The sequence below is a fragment of the Octopus bimaculoides genome, chromosome 18 (genome assembly GCF_001194135.2).
Source record: "Octopus bimaculoides isolate UCB-OBI-ISO-001 chromosome 18, ASM119413v2, whole genome shotgun sequence".
Taxonomy (NCBI): domain Eukaryota; kingdom Metazoa; phylum Mollusca; class Cephalopoda; order Octopoda; family Octopodidae; genus Octopus; species Octopus bimaculoides.
In genome coordinates, this window is record NC_068998.1 from 28,984,663 (window position 1) to 29,012,162 (window position 27,500).

General features: G+C 32.8%; 1 protein-coding gene across 9 annotated transcripts in view; it reads left to right on the forward strand.

Moving 5' to 3' along the window:
• LOC106867760 (cAMP-specific 3',5'-cyclic phosphodiesterase 4C) overlaps positions 1-27,500 on the forward strand; it is a 704,791-nt gene that overhangs the window by 563,964 nt on the left and 113,327 nt on the right. For all 9 annotated transcript variants that reach the window (XM_014912735.2, XM_014912734.2, XM_014912731.2 and 6 more), the window contains one exon: positions 7,867-7,974. In XM_014912735.2, coding sequence (XP_014768221.1) covers positions 7,867-7,974 — 108 coding nt within the window. The remainder of the gene's footprint in view (positions 1-7,866; positions 7,975-27,500) is intronic.

The window sequence follows — 27,500 nt, forward strand, 5'->3', positions numbered from 1 at the left end:
CTGCAGTATCTCGTTCTTATGTGAGATGCAGTGGACGGCACATTTGGCACCGTGCAGTGGTGACCCGTGCGGGCATTCCTGTAGTACTTGATGCCAAAGTTTGGCACCATTCCTTCCAGTATTTTCCATATGTATATTATTACATATCTCTCCCGCCTGCGTTCCAGGGAGTAGAGACCTAGTGCCTTCAGATCGAGATGGGAAGGATGACTTCCCTTTGCAAATATAGACAGGACACAGATGTGTGTCGATAGCCAGCTGGAGGAGATGTTCTCCTGGGGCTAAAAGCAGTAGTAACATCCACCCTTAGGGGTCAGTCACATTTAAGTGGCAAATATACTTCACCTTGTCGTGCAGTTACTGTTAATACCTCGCTCAGAGATTTAACATTGCTTATATACATATATATATGCATATATATATATGTATATATATATCTATGTATATGTATATATATATATATATATGTGTATATTTATATATGATATATATATATATATGTATATATATGTATTGTATGTGTATGTGTGTGTGTGTGTGTGAGAGTGAGAGAGAGAGAGAGAGAGAGAGAGAGAGAGTATGTGTGTGTTTATACCCCCACCTGTTACTTGCTTTGTAACATCAAAGTACTGTCGTACTGGAGTTTCTGTCACTCTTCGTTTCAAATTCTTGAAACATGTTTGCTGCCTTTCTTCCCAGTGCCGTGCAATGTCCTTCAGGAATAATTCTCATAGAGTTGCAGTTCACTGGAGAGATTTGCCATGAACTTCCCAGATACTGTATCATACTGAGGAATCTCATCAGATTTGTTTTGTCTTCAGGCTCTGGCATTTCTCAGATAGCTTTCACCTTTTCAGGATCTGGCTTCAGTCCTTTGTCAGAGAGAAGATGCCCTACATATGCAACCTCCGTCATTCTCAGCTTGCATTTCTTTGCATTCAATTTCAGGCCACTTGAACAGTATGCAGTCTTTCATCATATTGCTTGACATCTGTACCCCACACCAAAATGTCATCAATAATACATATTGTGCCTGATAGACCTTCTAAGATCTGTGACATTGTTCTCTGAAATACCTCCAGTGCTGACTTCACTCCGGAAGGTAGTTGAGTGAATCAGTATCTACCAAATGAGGTAGTGAAGGTACACAACTTAGAACTGCTTTCATCAAGTTGTATCTGCCAAAATCCAGACTCTGCATCAAGAATGGTGAACGGCTTGGCACCTGGCATTCGTGACATAATTTCCTCAACAGTTCTCATGGGATAGTGTTCTCTTTTTATGGCACAATTAAGATCTTTTGGGTCCATACAGATCCTAATCTTGTTTGGTTTCCCTACTGTCACCATGTTATTAACCCAGTTTGTGGGTCGAGCCTCTTTGATGACAACTCCAAGCTTGGTCATTTGATCAAGTTCTACTTGCGCCTTGTCTATCAAAGCAGCAGGCACTTTTTTCTGTGGGTATACCATGGGTATGATTTTGTCCACTAATTCTATATGGTGTTCTCCCAGCATGCATCCATACAACTCTGGATATTCTCCCAGTATGTCTGTATTCACTTTCTGAATGTTGTGAACTCACTCTACCAACTTCAATTTCTCACAGGCTTTTCTTCCCAGTATACTTGGGCAGTTTTCTTCCACAACCTGGAGTAGTACTTCGAAGTGCCACTGATTTCACTTGATACTGATAGTTCTATTTCTCCAAGTGGGAATTGCTTTTCTCTGAAGTATGACACAGGTTTCACTTTTGATCTTGACAGTTACTTATTCTTCAAATTCAAACTATCAAACATTGATTTGGAAATGATATTGCACTGTGCACCCATATCCAGTTTCACTTTCACTGGTTTCTTGTTGATTAATAAAGTCTCATACGAGTCTTCATCATCTTCATTGGTGGTCCAATGAATAATTCCTCAAATTCTTCAATCTCTTCAGAATTGCCAACAATGTGAACATTTTTGTGTTTTCTCTCTCTAGTGTCTTGGCCGTCATGCCGAGATGGTTTTACATATGCTGGCAAAATGATGTTTACCACTGCATTTGTCACAAACATTTCCAGCAGCTGGACATTTGTCTTTAGCATATTTGTAACCACACTGTCTCCACTGAGACATACTTTCTTCTTGGACCCTTACTGATATTCATGGCATTGATTTCTTTGTATGTTTCTCAATCATCAGATTTTTCTTAGGTTCACAGTATTCCTGAAACTTTTTCTTCACTTTGTCATAATTTTTGCTATCAGCTTCCTCACTCCACTCAAAAGCATAATACACTTGAACTGCAGCCTCTCTTGCCATGTGTAGCACACTTCATATTCTGTGATTTAGTTGCAATTCTGCTAGCTGTAAGGTAAAGTTCAAACCTTTGTATCCACCGTTTCCAGTTCTTGGCTACATTGCCTTCAAGATTAAGTTCATTCAGGTTTCTTATCTGATCCATTCGGACAATTATTCAATCCCACTTCTGACACCATGTAAATCATGACACGACACAGGGTGCAGCCATTACTATGTCTTTATTTACATCGTCATACATACAAACTTGTGACGTCACACTTTTGTGAGTATATCTTAATGTAAAGTCACTCTCATTACACCAATGTAAAGAATTAAAATGGTTATATACATAATAATATTTATTGATTATATATGATTTTTCATTTTATTTGTTCCCCAAAGTGATGAAAATAAACATCACCAAAAATTTTTCATTCGGGTTAGTGCATTGCATCAGTTAAGTGTGAGTCAATTCCATTCCATATAGTTAGTGTCTGTGAAAAAAAATACTGCAAATTTCAGCTGCAAACTTGTCTGGTGTCAAGTGAATGAAGTGACAAACAGATATTCATCTGTGAACTGTTGGATTTCTCTTTAAATAACCAAAATGTGGCTTACAGACTACTAGGTTCTGATTACTAAAATTTTTAATTGGTTAACATTTCTGATTGGTTAAAATCTCCCAAATTCTGATTGGGTAAAATGACACATATGACAAAAGAGAACTAAAATGTCAGCAGTCAAGATAGTTCTGCCACACAGTCACTAAACTACTAATATTTAGTCAGTTTGAGTAGAAAGAGAAATGTTTCTACTACTACTACTACTACTAGTAGTAGTAGTAGTAGTAGTAGTAGTAGTAGTAGTAGTAGTAGTCATAGTAGTAGTAGTAGTAGTAGTAGTAGTAGTAGTAGTAGTAGTAGTAGTAGTCATAGTAGTAGTAGTAGTAGTAGTAGTAGTAGTAGTAGTAGTAGTAGTAGTAGTAGTAGTAGTAGTAGTTGTTGTTGTTGTTTAGCCTGAAGAAAGTCCTGATTAAACAGACTTAACTTCAAAGATATTCCAGCTTCTACCATTTTATCTTTTTGTATGTCTAGAACTATTTTCCCTAGTGTATCCTTGTTTTAAGACGATAGGGCAGGACTTGAGGGAATCTAGCTGCTATTACTAGCAGGCTTAGCAACTATGTAAAGGCTTTCTTGGTTCATAAATGCCTCCAGTGTTTTGAAACACCCTTACACAGGAAAATGACTTTAAAACCTTCCTTTAAGAAGTGATTTCAATGTCTTTTATAACTTCTGTAGCTTAACTTTTAAAAGGCGTTTGTATTTCCAAGAAACATTTGCATTATAAGTGCAGCAAATTTAGTGTATGTGTATTTGTGCATGCATATACACATACACACATCACCATGCATGCTGAAGATGTTTGCATTTATGCATGTTCATGCTCTCTCTCTCTCTCTCTCCCTCTCTCTCATTCCCTCTCTCACTCACTCACAAAAATATATGCACAAAATCAGATTCCATTCTGGTTAAGGAACAAACCCATTTACATAACATGTCAATGAAACACATATAAGGAGGTCAATGAAACACATATAAGCCCAAGTTAGAGGACACAGGCACATAATCACTTCGTCAGAAGTATTTTTCAATTGTTTTTCCGAAAAGCAGTTTTTTTTTTTAATAACGCTCCTACATGTGTATTAAATTCAGTATTTAGATATGGACAACTTTATCTTGCACACCCAAAGAACTGTAGCAATTTACTACATAAAGTTCTACTACTGAAATAAAAATCATTATGGATTTTTTTAATATAGTAATTATAATATGTGTTAAGTCAATAAGTGCAAGACCAAAATTATAAAGCTTTCCTACAAAAAAATATTCTTTTCAGATTTCTAAATTTTCAATTATTGGAACATTTTTGGAAATCATTTTCTTAGAAGAGAAATTTATAAAATATTTTCCACAAAACTTATTTGCACTTGAAATAAAATTTAGTGAAGTTTCCAGCTTTATTTCAGTGTCAGAATATACATTATCTTTGAGCTTTGTTTGTTTATATTTCTATAAAATATTTAAATAACTCAGTAGTTAAAGTGTTGAAATCAGAGCCATAAGTGTGATATTTAAATCTTTCTGAAGACATTAAATTGCATGTGAAGTAGGGGCTTTCGTTGTTTCTATTACCTGAGCACATCTAGAACAAAGAAATCATTCTCTGCCCGAAAGTGCATTCAGCCATAATTTTTTCTTTTATGTCTAATTTTAAAAACAACTTCCGTTTATGGTTAGTGAAAGTAAATGTGAAAAAAAATATTACCAATAAAAATTGTGACTTCCACTCCAGTGCTTAGAACACATTGTTAACTCACAAAAGCTTCTCAGATAATTATCTTCTACAGTTTAAAATTGCTCAATTTAGACAACAATATAATAATTATTTCCTACTACATTTGTCCATAAAGTGATATCAAATACTGTTCTGAAGAGTATTTGATATCACTTTCCACTATTTATCATTGAAGGTCTGAGCATTTACTTATTTTACAGGCCTGATTAATTTGTCTCAGCTGTCTGTAGAAAGTATCATTAAAATCAGCTAGCTCTAAAATATTATACAAAAAAGATTAAGTCACTAGTAAACTGCCATAGCAATTCCTTTTATATTGCTTAACATCAGCAACTAATGATCTGACTTATAATTATGATATAACTGCAATTATTATGTTGTTTATAAGTCTATAGGTATGATATCAGAGCTTGTATGTGTAGTGCTAAATATGTGTGTGTAACAAAGACTTTAGCTCCATATTGACTAATCATTAAAAATGCATTTCTATAGACAAATCTTTTATAAACAATGAGAATAACTTCTTTATAAATAATCTAGTTAGTGTTATTATTCTTGAAGCTCATTGCTTACTGATATTACATACTACACTGACTATAGTTTTATTTGAATATTTTACATGTTGTTGATATCAAATACTTGTATATTAAAGATAAAAGGTAAAAATTATTGATCTTAATGGAGACATGTTTGAAATTTAAATGCAATAAACACATATGCTGTCTGTGATATGTTAGCATTCCTATTCATCTTCGATCTGTTATGCTGTTTCGATTTATAAGGTATTTCACTACCCTCTTTATGCTGGTATATTGAAGAAAATGTGACAGCAGCAGTTGTTGCAGATGAAGCAATGGTAGCAGCCACAGAAATAGAAACAGCAACCATAATATGCAGTCTTAGCATTTACAGTGAAATTTATTAACAAAAGCTAAGTAGTAAGTGTTAGTGATAGCAGTGGAACTACTATGGAAGGAAACTATCCAAGCCAATACTGATTCTCTTTGATGAACAGATTTAAGATTTTAGATTATTTCTCTCTTTCCTCCTCCATGCACACACACACTCTCTCTCTCTCTCTCTCTCTCTCTCTCTCTCTCTCTCTCTCTCTCTCCCTTTCTCTCTTTCTCTTTCTCTCACTCTCTCTCTCTCTCTCTCTCTCTCTCTCTCTCTCTCTCTCTCTCTCTCCCTTTCTCTCTTTCTCTTTCTCTCACTCTCTCTCTCACTCATTTTTTCTTTATTCTCCAATTTCCTTTCTCTCATTTTTTCTCTTTCTGCTTTTCCTGCTTCCTCACTTATTTTTCTATTTGTTAGGTTGTCTCACCACTCGTGAGTATGTCTGTGTGTGAGTGTGTCTGTGTGTGAGTATGTGTATGTATACACTCAAACACACACATATATATGTATACACACACACACACACACACACACACACGCATGCATATATATATATATTCAGGTGATGGTCACTAAATATAAAAATAGTTAATGAATGATCTTCTCTCAGCTGTCATATTCTTCATTAAAAAGGGCACCTCTCAGTCTTTCTATACCTGTCCCTATGTGTATTTCTATCTTTCCATTTACTCACACACATATGTAAGTGAGCATGTATATAATATGTGTGTGTGTATGTGTGTATAATGTATGTATATATATTTATGCATGTATGTTTGTGTGTGTGTATGTGTGCATGTAAATAAATATGTGCATGTATATTCTTTACATTTTTAATTAATATGTCTCTATTTTGCAACTTTTTCTCCTTAACATGTCTTCAACCTTCCAACTAGTTCAGATTTTGGCTAGCCAACTACATCTGCAAAAGCCAAAACAATCATTACCTTTTTTCAATAACTGTATTCTCTACCTTGCAATCACACTTGGCTACTTCTTCAGATATATCATTTATTTACTACAGATAATAATGTATAAAATTTATGCCAAGAAAGATATCTTCTCCCTAGAAGATGGCATACACAATAACACTTGCTAATACCAATTACATTTTGTATTGTTAGTTATTTGTGTGTGTGTATGTGTGTATGTCAATGCTTGTGTGTGTGTGTTTGTGTGTGTGTGTGTGTGTGTGTGTGTGCACGTGCACACATGTGTATGAGTATGTGTATGTGTTTGTCAATTTGGTGTGTTACCTCAAAAATATGTTTATAGAAATATGATCCAGAGCTTTATTTTCTCCTTAAATTTTTAAAGCTAAATTGTTCATTATCTATTGATTTGCCTACATGTAAAGAAAAGATATTGATTTGCATGTATGCTAAGAAAAAAAAAATTATTTTCATATTGACAACTGATGTCAGTTTACAGCCCAAAATCTATATTTCTCTCTGCTAGCTCTGTTTTGGAATAACACTCACTATACACATAGCAGTTTACAGATACTCACAATTGGATTACTATAACCTACATGCTACATTTTACATGTTTTAATAGGATTGATAACTTCTATTTACTGTGATATTTTCAATAAGTTTTATTATGAAATCTTCAAATATACCTCTATATATTGTGCTGTTCGTGATAACCTTGCATTTACTTTGATTGGAAGACTACTACAGTGATGCCACTACCTAAATCAGATTGACTTAATATTTACTCTTGTTACTATTATTCTATGCATGTAAGCTCTATAATGTACCAATTATGTCTTAGATTTACTTATCAACAGGCTCTATTCCATTTAATGTTACATATTCTTTTGATGGGCTTGTTATCATAGTAGCATGACTTAAAGAATATTCTTATGGATGTCGTATGCTTTGTTTAGAACAAGCTGATATGTACTCCTTGTTGATGTTTCAATACTACAAAACAAATACAATGCTATTGTTTTTTTATATATTTACCTACTTGCTCTTCTTGGATTGAATTCTATTGTACATGGCTTATCTTCTGTTCCACAGAAGAGGAAGCTATCATTAACCATACACCAGAATCTCAATTATATTTTGATAAATTGGTTCCATTATATTTGTATGGATGAGTGGGCATAGGAGTCGAAGTCTTTTTCGTCGGCGCCATCCGAGTACCAGTAGTGACTTGGACAGTCTTACTGTACCAGTAATTACAGTCAACATGCAATATCTATCTCCCAATCTTAATACCTCATCGGGCAGCCAAGGAAAAGCTCGCAACTGGCTGTCAAAATTAAGACGAGAGCCACGAAGTAAAAGCAAAAATTCTTTGTCTTCTTCTTCCAGACATTCAGAGGATTTGATTGTTACCCCATTTGCCCAGATTCTGGCCAGTTTACGCAGTGTTCGGAATAATTACCTCAACTTAACCAATGTGAACTTACCAAAAGAGAGGTTAGTAATGATTTCTACTTTTTCTTATGTCAGTTGAAAAATGTAATAAAATAATGTCAATTAATAATTATCAATAAGTATATACACATTAAAAGACACATTGCTACAATATGCATACTAGACACATACACACATATATACACATGTGTTTTGTGTGTGTGTGTGTAATTATGAATTGATATGTGGGTGTGTGAGCATGTTTGAGAGTATGGGGTTGCAAATATACATGTTGAATAACAGAATATGTGTACCTGCTTAAATGTCATTAATTCACATCTGCAGCAGGCATTTTATTTTGTTCCTAAGCATGACAACTCCATGTGCCTCTGTTACTCTTGCAATATGGAGTTAGTACCTGATTTCCCAGGAATATTTTCAGCTTCGTAAATCTACTAACAGGTGACAACTGTGAGCTTCTTTAATGTGTTCATACCTATTAATCCAATGCATGCATTTTTTTAAAGTTTACCTGGATTTGTCATCAAATCTGATGATATACATGTGTATGTAGGTGAGGTATATATACAGATATACATACATATACATACATATGTCATAATTTGGTGACAAACCCAGGCCCTTTTCTAAATGCAGCATGTTCTGGATTAAAAAGCTATCTTAGATTTTAACCATGAAGAAGTATCAGCAGTTATAAGTCTGTTTGCTTATATTTCATAAATATGATTTCATATTTCAAATAAATTTGAAGAAGTTTATGTCTTGTGCCAAATCTACATATTTATGTTTTGCAAAATTCTACAGATTTATGTATGTGTGTGTGTGTACGCGCACATGCACACGTGTGTGTGCATGCATGCATGTATGTGCATGCATGCATGTGTATGCATGCATGTGTGTGCGTGTGTGTGTGTGTGCATGAATGTAGACAGGGTGAAAGAGAAAGAAAGATGTGTGACCTTTAATTATAAATTCAAATTTTGTTATAGACAATATGTCTTTGGCATGACACATTAATACTTGCTTCATGATAGTGGGATTGCCACGAGCAAGGGTATCAAGCAGTCATAAGAAATCCTTCTATTTCTGCTGCCACTGAGTACATGCAAACATAACAATTTATATAATTATTATGTGATTTATTTTGAAATAAACTCTGCCAGAAAATCAGAAATTGTCTGTTTATTCCATCAAAATATTTATGATAAAAATCTAAAACTTTCTATTGTTAACTGAATGGAACAGATGTCAAATACAGCACAGTTGTTCTGCTAATGTGCACCTATTACACACAAAGCTTTAGTGTTATTTCATTAAACATGACTTTCAAATGTGACATTTATACAAAAATCATTAATAACTAACATTAACTACAAATCATTATTTTCATTAAAAAAGAAATCTTATTTGAATCTTTTTTTTACTGTTCTAAATTTACATTGAAATATGTTCATGGTAGCAATTAAAGTATTTTATTTGACAGTGTTACAGAAAATGAGAAGAATCAACTATTTGGTAAAGGCAGCAATCCAAATGCAAATATAAATTCTTTTTAAGTTATTAAAACTCCATGTTTTTGAAACATTATTTCTCTATTTCCACCTTTACAACTATATCGGTAACTGCTACACTAGTAAAACTGTATTTTTTATGCAAGTTGTTCCAACTCTTGAGAATATGTGTCTAAACTAAAATATATGAATATATTTCAGTTTATTACACCATATATAAAATAATCAGTAATATATATATATATATCATTTGTATTAAAACGTTTTAGCAAATATTAATATTCTCTATATGCAATAACCAACTATTCATAACTAACAGGTGAAAATATTTCTACGTATATGACATTGAACATATATATAATACATTATATATAATTCAGCATACAAGCAATAACAAACCGTGTATATTGTAAGCAGAAGATTGTTAGAACATAGTGAAGGAAAATCTTATGTACACAGAAGATGAATAGTTATGTTGATACACTAAATTATTTCATTATTCTTTCGGTCTACTTGAAGAATATTATACTAGTCTACCAAAAATCTTTATAATTATGATTAAATAATTACCCCAACCATGATTAAAACAGTAATGATCAATAGTTCTAAAATGTTTACTACTTCAACCAGACTGCCTATCATTAGTGACAGAAAATTAAGACCCCACTATACATTTGAACATTTTTCTCTATATTTCCTTTCCATATACCTGCTCAGCAACAACTCTCACTAAAATATAATATATATTAAGATTCAAAAGCAAGAATTCCCAGGCAGTCACAGTTTGAGCAGTTGCTATTTTTCATCTTATGAATCCTTACCAGTTATCAATCAATTATTGATTAACAGATTAGTACTGAGTAGTCTCTTTGTGGATATTATAACTGTCAATAGTGTTATCAAAAGATTGTTTATTTATTAATGTTTGTCATATAATACTTGATCTTCATTAGCAGCCATTGAAATGATTTAGACATTCTTGTGAACATGATGTTTATGTTTTACTTGAAAAGTTAAACATATATATAAATATATGTGTATGTGCATCTGCCTTAGCAAACATCAAGGTCAAACCAATATTACTTTCTTTAATTTCTTTCACTTCCACAAAAATTGATTCACAGTTCCAAATTAAGCAAAAGTTCACTTTTCTGAAATTTAAAAATATTTAGCACTTCTTATTCTGTTCAAATATTTAAAGTACTAAATTTAAATTGTGTTACCTCTTTGTCACAAATTACTGTATTTTACTGCTTTCTTTTTATCATGGCTAGAACCTGAAGCTAGTCATCTTCATACAATTACATAGTCACCTTGCAAAAGTTTAATACACAAAGGAAGTGCTTTTGTTTTCTTTGACATGTTTTTCTTCAAATTTTCCTTCAATAGTTTATAGTCTCCCTGAATCCTCATAAAATGTATGAAAGTTCCATTTTATATGTACCTGTAATATAATGTATTAAATAACTGAAATTTGAATAGTTCTTTCTATTAAAACAATCTCTTCAATATTTTTTAAGATTTGACCTTTGAGATGAACTATTCTATTTCTTACTTTAGTTTGTCAATTTAAAAAGTAGCTACTAGTTGTACTTCATGAACTATTTCATACTTTAGAAGCACTACCTGTTTTTAAAACATTAATTTCAGAAATTGGTGTAAATAAAAATAATAAAAAATCCACTAGTTTGCCTTTTATTTTATATCAGATATATTTCTGAATTGTGGAAACTATGGTACTGAGAATTACTTTATGTTTCCTGCTAGGCATCCAACTGTTTGGTTTATTTTTCATGTTGCTGGTAACATTAGTTGCTAACCACATGTCACTACCTTATTTTCTCTCAACTACCAAACCATATAGCTTTTAATTTGCCATACATTTCCATTTGTATAGCACTCCATGCACTTCTATTTATGTACTTGTCTGTGATTTTTCTCAAGTTTTCCATACAAAACTACTTTCTCAGGTTTATTATTTTGATTCTGCTAGGCCAAGGTTAATAATATACAGATACTCAATCCATTTTGGACACCTTTGTAATACAGTCAGGAACTTGCTGAAAATGTTTTGTGGTTACTCAGTTTTGTACTTACCACATTGCTCCATCAAATACAGTCCAAAGAATGCACTTAAATTGTTGACAGTAACCAAGGTGTCTCATTGATTTTGAAGTATGGCATCACATCAAAGGAATTTCTGTAGATTAATAATTGCAGTTAAAATAATTTGTTTTCTGCTAAGTACTTATAGTTGTTTCACCAAAATAAAAACGAAAATCTAATTTTTTTTGCTCCATATATTGGTAAAAACTCCATATCCTTAACTATTAAATTCATATCTTTAGTTCTACATTTTGGTAAAATGCTATATTACACTCTTCATATTTCTGTGTACATGTTTTAGTAAAAACTTGATACTATGTCTAAAATTATTAAAATCTGCCTTAATTTAATTGATTCTCATTAACATGATTCTTTAAATCAAGACATTTATTTCTCCTTGCTACCTTTGTAATACATAATGTTATTTTGTCAGCAGTTTCAAAGGCTTCAATACAAATTATTTAGCCATCTGACCCTAAGTGAAATTATCTTTCGAGTATTCCTTTAATTACTTCAAAATAAATGAAAACAAAAGTTGTGTATGATGTTGCTGGTGTTTGCTCCCAGGATGGCCTCAATCAGGCAGGCCTATGATTAATGACATTCTAGGGATGATTATTCTACCTTTACTTCAGGCATGTGTATGCCAAACTACATTACCTAATATAGTTTGAAGTCATTGGGTAATATAGTTCTTTTTTAAAAACAGTACAGTGTGATTTGGGGGAAATTTCGCTGCTATATCTAGCAAATCGAGTGAACCACATGAGGGGTACATTGTTGGCTCATTGTTGTTAATGATGTCTATTTTGTGAAGGGAATGTGAGACTGATATTGTGAGAAGGAGCCATTCAACATAGTTTTAATGTTAGTCTTAATTCAAGCTGATTTAGACAATCACTAGTCACCCATTTCTAGCATCCACAATTTCTCCCCCCACACACACACACAATACATATACACATGTGTGTATAAACTTGAAATTTATTTGGTCTTTGTAATAACATTGTACAAAAATGAACAGAAAACTTAACACTACAGCAATATTATCTAATTTTACTATTTCATATACAAAATTTTTGACAATAAAAAACCCTTTTCAAAAAGTTTTTAAATTAATTTTTCAACTGTTAAGTCCTGATTTCATAATTTATTTCATGGGTGGTGTATCTGTATTTTAATTTTATTTTTATTTGTTTTTTCTATTAGTAAAACTTCCATAAAAAAATTCTCTCAATTATTGTGAAATTTTATATAAAGCTGTTGTACTGTTTTTTATCTTATTTATATTTCAGGTATTATAATATGTATTGCATTGACTGGTCAACCAGTGAGAAAGTATCATGCTTGTGTATCTAATGTAACAGTTTTAGTCATGAAGTTTACAATTTTCATTGTTTATATTGAAATTTGTACATTATGTTAGTTATCTGAATTATATACTCTGGTGTGCAAATTTATGGTTTCATTTTAGGTTAATTATTGTAGCATATTCTAACTATGACAATGTGATTAGATGTGATACATGTTAGGTTTTGTTTTATCCACTTTTAATGAACTGGGGTACATTTGGTTCATGTAGTATACCATATATATATGTGTGTATAGTTTTTGTATCTTTCCTGGGTGCTACATCTGTTACATCAGTGCAAGTGAATTTGTTCTTATATTGTTCAAGTTTATTATAATAACCAGCATTAATACTGTTTGTTTTACTTGCAACATATAATACAATAAACAAAATAAAATTAGAATAGTTTTATTTAGAATTCCTCAAAAAAAAAAATGAAAAGAACTTTACTATGGAAGCTTTACTAACAGCAAAACGTAAACCAAAACTTAACAGCACATAAAATAAACCATGAAATCAGTGCTTAAATAGCAAATAATTTTAAATACAACATTAATGATTTTGTCAGTTACAATAATATTCCTGTAATGTAATGTGACTACTGCAAAGTATGTAAACAGCACACTATTATCATTATACTTTCATTATGATGATGAGACGTAGAAGGTCTTGAAACATTAATGGATTTATGAATTTAGGAATACTATTGTCCCAAGTGAAACATACAGTACTAATAATGAAATACAAAAGTTGTGAATAAATATGAAGAAAATTGCACACAATCATGCTTTTAATATTACATATTTGAAAGACAAACTGGGTTCCCTATTTACAAATATAACACACACACACACACACACACACACACACACACACACACACACACACACACAGATACACATACACATTGTTATACATATGTATGTGTTTATGAATGTATGTATCTAAAAGATTTTGAAGAAAATAAACAAAAATATGCAAAAATGAAAGGAGAACTATAGCAGAATAACACTGTGCTAAGTGCGGAAATAATGTCACTCTTCAGTCACCCCTCAGTGTGGTTAGACTTGTCTTTGTAAGGCTGGCTTAACTTCACTTCTCAGAACTTATTTTCAAACAGTTGGCTTAAACGGTACAAAGATCAATCCAGCAGACACACTCATATGACATATTTTTAATGAGACATATAAGTCCTATGCTGGCCTAAAAGGTACTTAACCCTTTCATTACCAACCCGGCTGAAACTGGTTCTGGCTCTGAGTACAAATGTCTTGTTTTCATAAGTTTGGGATTAAAATCTTCCACCAAACCTTAGTCACAATTCACGTTCCTAACACTAGCTGAATGATAACTGAGTTGTTTTACTAAATTCTTTGTAATATTTAAGATTAATTGAAAGAAACACAGAGCATCTCAAATACAGTAACAAAAGGGTTAAAAATCTATAAATCAGACATGACAAACAGAACTGTGCCACTGGAGGTGAGACATATTTGCACTGTTTGTAACACAAATTGCAAACAGCTCTCAGAATTCAAAAGCCACTTATATGCTCCATGCATGGAAAAAGCACATGTAAGAAGTGGTCAAACTTTGAATTGTGGTAGACAGACTGAATATATTTTTATCCTCTTCATTGTTTTGATGTTCACTTTTCATGCTTACATGGATCAAATAGTAGATTCCTTATGGCAATGCAACATTTCCCTCTGACTAGACATGTTTTCATGAAAAACTGCAAATACAGGACACTACATGTAGGTGGGTGATGCTCATTAACAACTATCTCATGATGTCAATCAAGACAACAGGTGTCAAGTATATACGTGTGTGTGTGTGTGTGTGTGTGTGTTCATATGTATGTATCTGCAACAAGCTCCTTTCAGTTTCTGTCTACTAAATCTACTCACAAGGTTTTGGTCAGTTGAAACCACATTTATTAGGAAGCAGACTTCTTGATCGCAACCATGCCTTGACCTATAATTTGTAAAAAAAACTTTGTATATTGTGAAGTGAAGTGATTTATGACTGTCAATAGTCAATAGTTGAAGATATAATGTAAAATATAATGCAAGAGGGTGGAGAGACAGGAAAATTAGGAGAAAAGAGTTGTAGGCAGAAGAGAAGAAAAGGTCTAACCAAGGTTTGAATAAAAAGAAAACATAATGAAAGAGGGAGAGAAGGCTTGTTGCTGAGGGCAAGCAACGACAGGATGGTAAAGGAACTGGAGAGAAATGTCTTGGATACATCCTAAAACTAAAGTTTTCAAAAAGGGGAGATATATTAAGGATCAAGGTGACATACGTGAAAAAAAAGTTTGAAGGTCAGAAAGTCGATATGAAGACTTGCTTAAGATAGAGTATTAAAAGCGAAGGACTATCATGTGTAATAGAATAGAAAGAAGAGCTTGGTTTGAAGTGATTGTATAGCCTCGAATTAGTCCTTAACCAACAGATATACCTAAGATGGGAAATGTTCCAGCTGTGATCATTCCATTTTTATATATATGGACATAGTGTACATAAGACAGTCAGGTTTGATTTGAGAAAGATCTGACTGTTATTTGTAGCAGATCAAGTGACCATGTAGTAATTATCATACCATCTCATGGTTTATTGGTATGGGTATGTGTAACAGGAAGGTAACAGCATATATCCCAGGTGTGATAGAGAATAAAATTTAACAATGAATAATGTTAACCATATGTAAAGAAGTTAATTTCTTCAATCTTCAAGTTGAAGTATAACCAATAGAGTGGTCACAGAAACTGTGAAGAGATGATGGATTTAGTGTGGAGAGGGAAGTATGGAATGAGAAGAAAAATTAAGGGAAATTTGTACACTATAAATGCTATTATTGATAGTGAAAAAGGTGTCAAGGAAGCTGAAAGTTATGTTAGAGATGTTCATTGCTGATGAATAAGATTTAGCAGATGAGTTATTTTCTGGTAAATCAAGTTATTCTATGATTGGCCAATAGAATTGACAAATAGAATTGTGAACCTTGATGTGTCTACATACAGGTTAGTTTAATTGAAGCCAATCCCAGTCTCAAAAGTCACATAGCTTAGGTGTGGTTAAAATTCCACCAAAGAAAGTGAATAAATTTAGAGTAAGAATAAGTTCAGATAAGAAGAGCATGTAGGGTCTGGCAATTGAAGAAGTATTGTAAGTGTGATAGACCATCATTGAAAGGAAAGCCAATATATTAAGATTTAATGTCCATTGTGAGAAGTTTGGAAATTTCCAATTACATGTGAAAGGAGTTAAAAACATTGCAGATATGAGTAGTGTCAGTTATACCAGGGTGTAATGGAAAAGTGATATTTATTTGCTAAGATAATTGAGAAGAAATTCATCAGTTGAGCAGCTATAAGAATTAGAGAGACAAGATTTGCTAGGTTTTAGAAATTTCAGAAAGAAGTAGATAGTAGTAGTCAATGGTACTTTTAAGATGAATATAGATCTGTTCAAAGGAAGCAGAATGGTAGAGATAAGGTGACTAATACAGACTAAGACAATCTTTAAGTTTTAATAAGGAAAGTCTTTGAGTAATTTTTGGCAGAAGAGTGGGATGGCTGAGCTGTTAGAGCACTTGAGTGTCTGCATTGTCAGCTGGTTTAAGGTAAAGAACTTCCTACTATGAGGCTTTTGGAGTATGTAAATTGAAAGTTGTTAGGGCCAATTTGAGTGTCCAATTAAAACTGTGAAAGAAGTCTTTCCGCTGAGAATGTGAGAATATGTTGTTATTTTTATACTGTGCATATATATATATATATATATATATATAAAGATATTACTATTATTGTTGATAAAGAACGACAATAATATAAGTGGCCAACAAGCATTAATGCCAAAAAGGTAAATTCATAAATTTATAATTAATTATTAATTATAATTGAGGGTACATGAAGTACCAGCTTTGCTAGAAATAGGAATTGAAAAATATTCAAATAAGCCACTATTTCACTGAAAATTCAACAAGCTGATGAAAATAGAGAAACAAGCAAAATCTAACTTACCATTGTGGCTGAAAGGCACAAATGAAGATCACAGATATACCTATATCATGTGATTTCAAACTTTGAGATATTTCTCTTAGTTCTCATCTGTAAGTCTTGCTGTTGACAAGGGTTAAATTTATACTTGCTTTGTCATGCGTGTCAAAATCATTGAAAGACCAGCATCAAATTGAAACGATATCAGTGTATAATTATACATAAATAAAGGTATTATTATTCTTATTAATAAATAATAACCACAATAATATAAGTGGCCAGCAAGCATAAATGCCAGAAAGGCAAATTCATAAATTTGTTAATCAATTATTAATTATAAATTTATGAATTTGCCTTTTTGGCATTAATGCTTGCTGGCCACTTATATTATTGTTGTTATTATTTATTAATAGTAATATCTTTATTTATTTATGTATAATTATATACTGATATCATTTGAATTTGGTGCTGGTCTTTCAACAATTTTGAACAGGGATAATGAAGCAAGTATAAATTTAACCCTTGGCAACTGTGAGACTTAATGATGAGAACTAAGAGAAATATCTTAAAGTTTAAAATCACATGATATAGGTATATCTGTGATCTTTATTTGTGACTTTCAGCTGCAATGGTAAGTTAGATTTTGTTCGTTCCTTGATTTTCATCAGCCTGTTGAATTTTCAGTGAAATAGTCGCTTGAGTTTTTTTTTTCACTCTTATTTCTAGCAACTCTAGTACTTCGTGTACCTTCAATTATATATATATATATATATATATATATATATATATATATATATATATATATATATATATATATATATAATGTATGTATGTATGTATGTATATGGTACAGCTGTCAAAACAATTCTTCCTGTGTTTATTATTGTAGATGGTTTTAGTAATAATGTCATATCATGGAAAGGTAATATCTTGTAGACATTTTCTGACAACTGTTGCTGATATGAGTGTATTTTCCACATCAGTATGGCACAATCAACATTTTCTATCCCAACATAAAGTCTAGAGGCATCCCTATCCCTGTTGTTGATCAGATATTTAGCATTAAGTAGATTAGTCCAGCCATTCATAGTTCACATAGAGCAGCTGTATACTCAGAGTATCTGTTCAGGAGTTCTTTGCCTAATTTTATGATGTTATTACTTCTGCTGTTGAGATATAATGCACTTTCTTTATTGTTCAGTAGGTATGATTTGGCACTCAAAGGTCATTTAAACTAACCTTACATCTCCATCCTTCTGCTTAACATAGATCCTTTCAGAGTTGTCATGGATGAGGAGATTACTAGTTAACACATTCTTCATCCTGATATCCATGTTACAGATTTCTCCAAGTATCCACTCTAGTATTCCAAATTTTGGGACTAGCATGGGCACTGTGAAAGTATCGTGAGATTTGCTTGTTTTTTTTAACATTGACAGCTTTGAATTCCATAAGTCTGCTGGAGTAATCTTTTGTCAATATTGTTTCACTCTTCACACCATCCTTGATCTCCCCACCAACCATGGTCTGATGTTTTCCTCATCTATGTTTGGGTGTCAAAGAATTTAACGAAGTCTCCATTCCAACTACTACATGGTCTTCCTCTCCTTTTCTTTTTTTTTTCTAGACATAGTGTCCAATCTGTCCATTTGGTATACCACTTATTGTCCTTTCTTCTAAACACATGTCCTGCAAAAGACCATTTCAGAGTTTTTATTTTCCAGACAATACATTAAAACTGTTACCCCTCTTATCCTATTGTTTCTCCACCCATCCATTTTGTTAAATCTTGAGCATTTTCCTTTCCATGATTCTTTGTGTTGCTCTTAATTTATTTTCATTGCTCTTGGTAGTTCATATTTCTGATGCATATGTAATGGTTGAAGACCTTTCTTTTTAGACACATGGACAAAATTACTGCGCATATGGTTCAATTTACAAAAGGCTTCCCATCCCAAGTATATTCATTGTTCGATTTCTTTGGTCTGATTTTAATCCTTTAAACATATTTGTCCAAGATAGGTGTATTGGTGTACGTGTTCAACTATTTCATCATTTATTACTACATTTTCAGCTGTGGTTAGATGGTTGGAAAATACCTTCATTTGATTTAATATCTATTCTGAGTTCACATTTTTTGTTTTCTTCTTTTAGTTCTCTGAGGATTTCTGTTGATTTTTTAATGCTTTTGGAAATAAGTACAATACCATCAGCAAATTTGAGATGATTTAGCATGATATTTATTCTTTTATCTGACCAATATAAGATTTTAAAAATCTTTTCTAATACAGGTGTGAATAATTTGGGTAATATAGTGTCTGCTTGTGTGCCTCCTTTACCATTTTTGATATCAATTGCTTTGTTGTTTATAGTTGTTGTAGTTCTACAGTTGGTGTACACATTCTCTATTAACTTGAAATAATTTCCTTCGATTCCCTTTTCTTCCAGTATATCATCAATTTCCACAGAATCTTAGTATCAATATATGCAATATTCTCATCAATTTCAAGGTGTGCGTAGCGCTCATCACTAGTAGTCAAGAAAATAGAAAGCTATTGGTATCCATCTTCCTTCCCTGATTGACAATTTTTCCTTGTTTGACTACCATATATGAATGCTTATCCTGACCAAACTCCATTCCATTGTACCCTGAAAAAGTTGTACTTAGTTTTAATTGTGGTATATATTGCTCAAATGCAGCTTAAGGTGTGGGTAATATAATTTTTTCTTTTGTCAGTAGATACTACTGTGTAGCCTTTGTATTTCCTTAACAGGCTGACAAAAAGTTCATTGCTAGGACAAAGAGCATTGAAGATAAGCTGTCGGCGGTGCATCAGCATGGCCACAGCTCTAAGCTGAAACTATAAACAAATAAACCCATAAATATCCTTTTTGATAGCCTAATTCTGTTAGTGACTTTAGTAGTAGCCCCAGTTCTTATCAATAGCTCTGTGGACCATATTGTTGTCAGTCTCTTAACAATATGAGACTAACATATTGTTATGTCAGTCTCATATAGTAACTGGAACATTAGCAAAGCATAGTGACTCTATTATCATCCATGAATGAAGAATTAAGCCAAATGCCTTCTTATAGCCTAACCATTACAGCCAACAGGTTTTGGTAAAGCTGCTTAAGCTCCTTGAAACCAGTTCTGTTGATGAAAGACTGTTTGGTACTGCCCCAGATCCCTTTCTTACCTCCTGCCTGCTTTTCAGTCACCACAGTATATGTTTCATAGTGACCTAGGGGAACATATTCAAGCAACCTGTATAATTTCTATATCACATTCAAACATGCTTTAGGCCTGAAGTCTTTGGCAACATATGTCTCCTGGCTTTTACCTACTAGAGTTGTATGTACAGCTGTCTGACACACCAATCTCAGCATTTATTGGGTTTTTTTAAGGTTAATGATGGCTGCCCTGTAAAACATGAACTTTTTAAACCAATAACCGACTATCAGGTTTCTCCAAGGTGATTCTTTGTTCAGTAGTTTTGCAACAACCATCAAGAGAGCTTCACTGTTTATATATGTTTTAGGAGAGACATCTGCACATAACTCATTTAACCATTTCCTGTCGTGTTTGTGTTGGTTGTTTACATTTCCAATTCGTTCCCCAAATTACTCTAAATCATTACGGAGAGGAGCTTTTATTACTTGGATGACTTGGCTATGATACACTGCATGAAGGTTTAGTGCAAACTTGCAACTGATGTGCTTGCATTCTGGTAATATTTTCTGATAATGAAGTTTTTCACTTACTACTCACAATTTGTATTTAAGGGCAATTACTGCACCTGCCAGTGTCGCTTGTAGTTCCAACTGACCTTATATAATCTTTCATGAAGTCACAGCTGCTGGTGCGGGAATCTATTATTCGTTTTGCATTTAATGATAGTGTCTAAATGTCCAATATTTTTTCTAAGTTTGTTGATATTTGTCTGGAGAGAGGTTATTCATTTTAGTTATTTTGTTTTTCTTGTTACAATTGATTTCTGTTACTCCCATCTACAAGTGGATGATAGTCACAGCACAGTATAATAGAGCATTCGTGTGTGTGTGTGTGTGTGTGTGTGCATGTGTGTACGTGTGCATGTAGTACATGAATTCATGAATACAAAGAAAGGTATACTAAATGCCATATAAGAGAATTACCTTTACTTTGAGAGAAACGTAAATAAGCAGCTAGCAGCAATTGCAACTGTCTAAGAATGAGGAGGGGAGATAATCTCAAGCAATTAACAATGTTTTGGAAATAACTTGCTATTTATGAAAAGGTAGTGTTTGTTTCTTTCTGGAGACCCATACATACACACTCACAAAGACGTGCACACACACTCACAAAGACATGCACGCACACACGCACACACACACACACACACACACGGAGGATTTTTACATGGAATTATATAAATGGCTAGACTTTGAAGGACTGTTATGAGAACTTGTTCAATAATGAGTATTGTCGTGGCACTCTGTCGGTTATGACGCCGAGGGTTCCAGTTGATCCGATCAACAGAGCATCATGCTCGTGAAATTAACATGCAAGTCACTGAGCACTCCACAGATACGTGTACCCTTAATGTAGTTCTCGGGGATATTCAGCATGACACAGTGTGACAAGGCTGACCCTTTGAAACACAAGTACAACAGAAACAGGGAGAAAGAATGAGAGAAAGTTGTGGTGAAAGAGTACAGCAGGGTTTGCCACCACCACCCCTACTGAAGCCTCATGAAACTTCAGGTGTTTTTGCTCAATAAACACTCACAACGCTTGGTCTGGGAATTGAAACCAAGATCCTATGACCACAAGTCTGCTGCCCTAACCACTGGGCCATTGCACCTCCACCATAATAATGAGTATACATAGGTGACAAAAGATAAGTAGATCTAAGAGAAACTAGCCATTAAAGTTGACATCAGTACAATTGCAAGCATAATTAAGGATATAAAGGCAAGAAAAACAGTGGGAGCATTAGGGATAGTTCCTGGTTATTCCCAAGATGCTGTCTAGTGAGAATCCCAAGATGATTGTAATGTGAAATGCAAACATCTTAAACATCTGTTCATCACACATACACATTGTTTACATTTCATCAGTTTCATAGAAAAAAAGTTATATATTATTTAAAATTTAATGTTATTCCTAATTTGATATGTATTAAGTTTCTAAGCAAACTAAGTGATGACTCCTTGTTTTCAAGTCTGCATTGTCAGTAGAGAGGTATGGCTAACTCCCTGGCAGAGAATCTACCATTATTCTTATTATTTTTATTATTAGTTTTAAATGTAATTCTCTGTTGCATCTCTGGATTCTTTTGCACCACATATATATTAATAACACTTCTCAACCCTTTTATGATCATATTTTTATTGACACTCTGTTCATAAAGTACAATTAATTTTGAAAATAAACCAAGATTCAGGAGAGATTTTCATTAAGCTGGTACTTGGAACATAACAAAAGATTCTTACATAGAATTTATTATGGAAAGTTTTGATTTCAATTCAAGTACATTAAAATAACAACTTCCATGTGGTGGAAGGAGTTGGTAACAAATAGGTTAAGTAGCTAAGTAGTCTAATTCTTTTGTTCTTTGAATATTTTTCAGATCCTTCTACAGTTTGCCATGATCTTTGAGTGGATTCTATAGAAAGCTTTACAATTATAGGTTTTGCTGAGTTTAGCAATGTCTAAATTTTTGTTAATTCTGTTAACTTTGAAGTTCCTAGTGCTAAAGGATTTGTTGACTGAGAATTAATATTATAAATGATGTTTTGCAAACAACTTGCACATGCAAGTGCTACCAGTCAAAAGCTCCACATACTGGAAGCCAGTAAGTGTATGGGGTCATCAGGAGAGAATGCACGCTGTTTCTGGGCCTACCTCTCAACTGCATCATTGCACACCAGACCCCTCACTGATATGAGGCCCCGCTTGCTAGATCAACTGGTTATCAAATAAAGCTCAATATTCTTCTAGCCATCGCTCATCATCTCTTTTTAACCAATTAGAAGAGACAGATAATACTATTTGTGACCAGCATTTATAACATTTTAGAGAATGAACATTTATCAACTAGTTCGAGTGTAAGGGCTTGCTTTTAATATATTACGAAATATTTATATTTATAACAACTGTAATGTTAGACTAGGTGAACAGTATCTAAAGTATGTTGCATTTGTATCTATATGGAATGATCAAGTATGGAAGGGTGAATTATTAATGGAAATGAATGCTGATTTTGCAATAATTTAGTATAGCTAAGTCTCACCATCTTTGATGAGATTTCAAGATATAAAATTTGAAGCGAATTTCTTCTTTCTTGAATAGAGAGGATGTCATATTGCAAGACTATTTCTTTATGTATCATGGTGCTGTGGAAAGAGACTATATTGTTCTTGTTCTCTTTAGAGAACATTTTCAAGGATTTTGTTTATGAAAGCTGTACCAGTCTGGTATGTGTGCTAAGGTTGTATGTGAAGGTCTACAAAGAATAAGTTATGATATCACTACATAGGTGTACATGTGATTAGAAATAACAGTGAGTAGGTTGTTAATGTAGAGAAGAAAAATGTATGAAACATTTCAAGTTGGAAAAATGGGTAAAAAGCTGCTTAGCTCTAAATTAATTTTGATTAAGCAGAGTGATCTAAAATTACCAGCCCTGGCCATGATATTTTCTTGTGTATCTAAGATTACAATAGAGTAGACATTTCTCTTCAATGCTGAGATTTTAGTAGCAAGCAGTCAGTAGTAGTGAACACCTATGAAGAATGTAACTGGTAAAAACAGATTGTTACATTCCTTTGAAACATCATTTAAAATGCATTATAAAACTTTTCATGGGTGATTTGAAATTATTGATTCTTCTCACTTTGTAGTATTTTCAAGAGGGAAATTAACATGTCACAAGAATCTGATGCAAGTAAATGTAAAAGCTTAAGCAAAATTTCCGTTTTCATATGTTTAAACTCATATACTCCGTCCAATCATTTCTCCTTAGCAGCCAGTCAGTAACAGTATATAGATTTCCTGAGCACGTGGAATGCTGCTGATAAATATAGATTAGGTCACTCACCTTTTTAAAAGTCATGTAAATTACACAATTGCTCGCATTTTGTTTGTAAATATCTATTCTCTCTCACTTTGGTCAAAATTATTTTTATATCATAAATGAACCTAAATCCCACCCTTTTCTCTTATTTTTGAAAACTACATTCTTTTCTCTCTATCTTCAGTTAGTAACAGACAACATGCATGCAGTGGAATTATTTTCTTTGATGTAGTCAGAATAAAGTTGACAGTTCTTAACATAAGCAAAATCTCTCAGAACATATTGTAAACAATCAAACAAAAACTTCATTTCTTTCAGTTTTCTGAAATAGGTTTTGGAACAACTACAGAATAAATTCCTTTGAAAGAGGTAAAAATGATTATTTGAAAAATAAATTTAGAATATATGATTATAAATTTTTAACTTGCTTATTATAAATATATTAAACATTTGAGACAGAAAAGAGTATCAATCCCTTAAAGGGACCTGTATGATATTTCTCTCACTGCTCTTGCTATTGAGAATATTAAACAGCACCTATGACTCCCTTATTTTCATATTACATACTTAAATTTTTTTCTGGTATTTTTAAACTGTTTTACTTTTAAGAAGACACCTTACAGTTGCATATCACTAAATTTTTAGAAATGATTAAAGGAATTTCATCTAGAGAGATTTACAACATTTTTGAAGATTTTTAAAACCTTCTCATCAGCTTTGCCAAGTGAGTAAAATTAGTTGTTGTATAATGTTGTTCAGTTATACTATTTATATTTTATATATGCTTTGTTACTATTGTTAGATTATTGTTAAAGTCTATGTTATTACTAGAGAAACAAAATTTATTCTATTGCCTGAACTATTAATAGGAAGTGTGTTGTTAAATTCATGTTAACAAGATTTTATTAGGAATGGTACCAGATTTATTGACGTTTGAGATGTATATTATCAGAGAGTATATTATCAGAGAGTATATTAATTTACTTGTCAGGAAGTTTAAATGAAGTTTAGTAAGTAAATTCTGCTTTATACAAGAGAGTTCAGTAGTAAGATGTCAGAAGTGGAATTTTAAATTTAAGGTCCTTTAAGAATGTATTTTTACTTTCATCAGGTCTCTTTCACTGTTCAAGAATATTCCTTAGTGCAAGCATTTCTTTTTCTGTTCATTTCTAGAGTGTTTTAAATATGTAGTTAGAAAATATAATCAACTCAGTATCATATTGGTTCACAGGCTCTCAAGTCATGCATTTAACCAACCTGTTAATTTATATCATTTAAGCAAGAGGCTTAGAGAATTAAAAATCATAGTGCAATCATAGAGTTAAAAAGAATATGCTAGAGAAAGAGCTAGGAAACACCCTCTTTCACTCTGCAATAAACTGAAGCATTGAGACAACAATACAACTGACCCACATCAGAGCACACAGAGCACACAGCATTATTAAGTAAAAATTGAGTTCTTTGTTATTTGAATTAAGGCAAAATTCACTCAACAAACTTTTGTGCCTTGGATGATGCAGTCAGGCCCTATGGTATAGGAATAAATGTTCATGTAAACATTTATTCCTACAGCCACATTCTGTTCCTTAATAGCAATATGATTTGTGTAGCCTGCATTGACAGTGTATTTTTCTGATGTACAGGGAAGAGGATATATGTTTTTATATGTGTGCAATTGATATTTGTCAATATGGACAATTTATGGTCAACTGATATTTACTTCATATGTAGGTGTCTAGATATTCTCTTCAAAAATATCTGAAAATCTTTAGGTTAGGTCAAGTGTGGAGGCATGCATTGTTGCTGTGTGTTGCTGCATTCATCATTTCTCAGTATATTCCTGAGTCCTCCCAGGCCACCTGTCAAGCAGAATCCCAGTCAGTCCCCATCTCCACAAGACACTGTTCAGGCTCTTTCAGCAGTGCCTGAACTCGTTTGGTGTCAGGGTGCTTCGCAGGACTGTCTTTAGCACTAATCAAAGTAGATGAGGAGACTTCATCTGTGAAAAGAAATTCTAAAAGATTGACAACTCAGGATGAGACAAAAATCTATCAGAAATTACGTCAAAGTGAGATAAGTAGAGCAAAATACTAACTTCATTATAAGACAGGCTATGATAATGAACATATATATCATTGGTGTATATTTAAATATGTATGTATGTAGTATGTTTGTATACAATCATATACATATGAGTGGTTAGGAAGTTTGCTTTACAGCCATGAAGTTCCACAGACAATACCACTGTATTGCACCTTAAGCAAGTGCCTTTACTGACTTTGGATCAAAGCAAACCTTGTGAGTGAGTTTAAGTAGAAAGAAACTGCATAGAAGCCCATTAGGTCTAGCTGATTCTACTGGAGAATTACATGAATGATGCCAGTCAACCACTTTGCACATTAATTCAATGAGTAGATCATCCAACTGGATGCTCATATGACAATAATCAATGCTATTTGTGTTTGTGTGCGTGCGAATGATTACATGTGTCTATATTCAGGCAACTTTTAATATACTCCTATGTAGATGATGCAACACTTTTTTCTTTGATGACCTTCCATAGACATCATTTGCATATAGCCAAGATACCTTAAGACAAACTTGTAGTACTTGTAAGAACTGATTTCAGAAACACACTCCACAGGGACTTAATAAGCTAATGTTCTTCAACTGTACCAAGAAACAGTCTGTACAGAAAATGACTTACAATGCATCATGCTCTCTATTGTTAAACACTCTGAAACTCACTATAGATGATATGTCTCACAGTTATTGATATGTTATATTCATGATAATGTTTATAAGAGCTTAATTTAGTTCTCTATTCTATTATTAATATATTCACGAAGACAAGAGTAAAACATGCTTGCTATTTCATTTGAGAAAAGTTTTAGTGTGCCAATAGGATGTTGGTGGACCACAATTCAGTTATATCAGACATTGGAGGATTTGAACTTACTCTTGATATTGGATTACTTACTACATTCCCTATCACTCATGCTCTCAGTTTACTCAGATGAATAAATTACAATCATGAACTCACTTATTGACTTACTATTGTGAACTTATTTGATTATCATAAACACAATTTGACAATAAAGATTTTGCAACTCTAATAACCAGAAGATTTGCAGTTGAGTTAATACTGTGGTGATGTAGTCTAATAAGCACTTCATTCTTTGTAATGTTCTGCCTTTAGATGACACTAAGCCAAAATTCTTTGCATTATGTGGTGTCAGTGCAATCATAAAAGTGAAAGATATCCTCTTCTCTACTATTCAAGTTTGTTCATTTGATGATTTAGTGTGCTGTTGAAAAAATAAGTACAACTAAAAAAATACTATCATCTCAGGTTAAAATTTTGAAATCTAAAGCAAAAATAAGGAAAACTAGCATATGATTTCCTTTATAATACCCAATACACACACTTCTTTACATAAATTTTCTACAATCAAAGGTGACGCAGACATAGAATAATTAAAACTGATTTTTATTAATAGAATCAATTGTGCGCAGACGAAAATAAAGATTCATAATTGTCT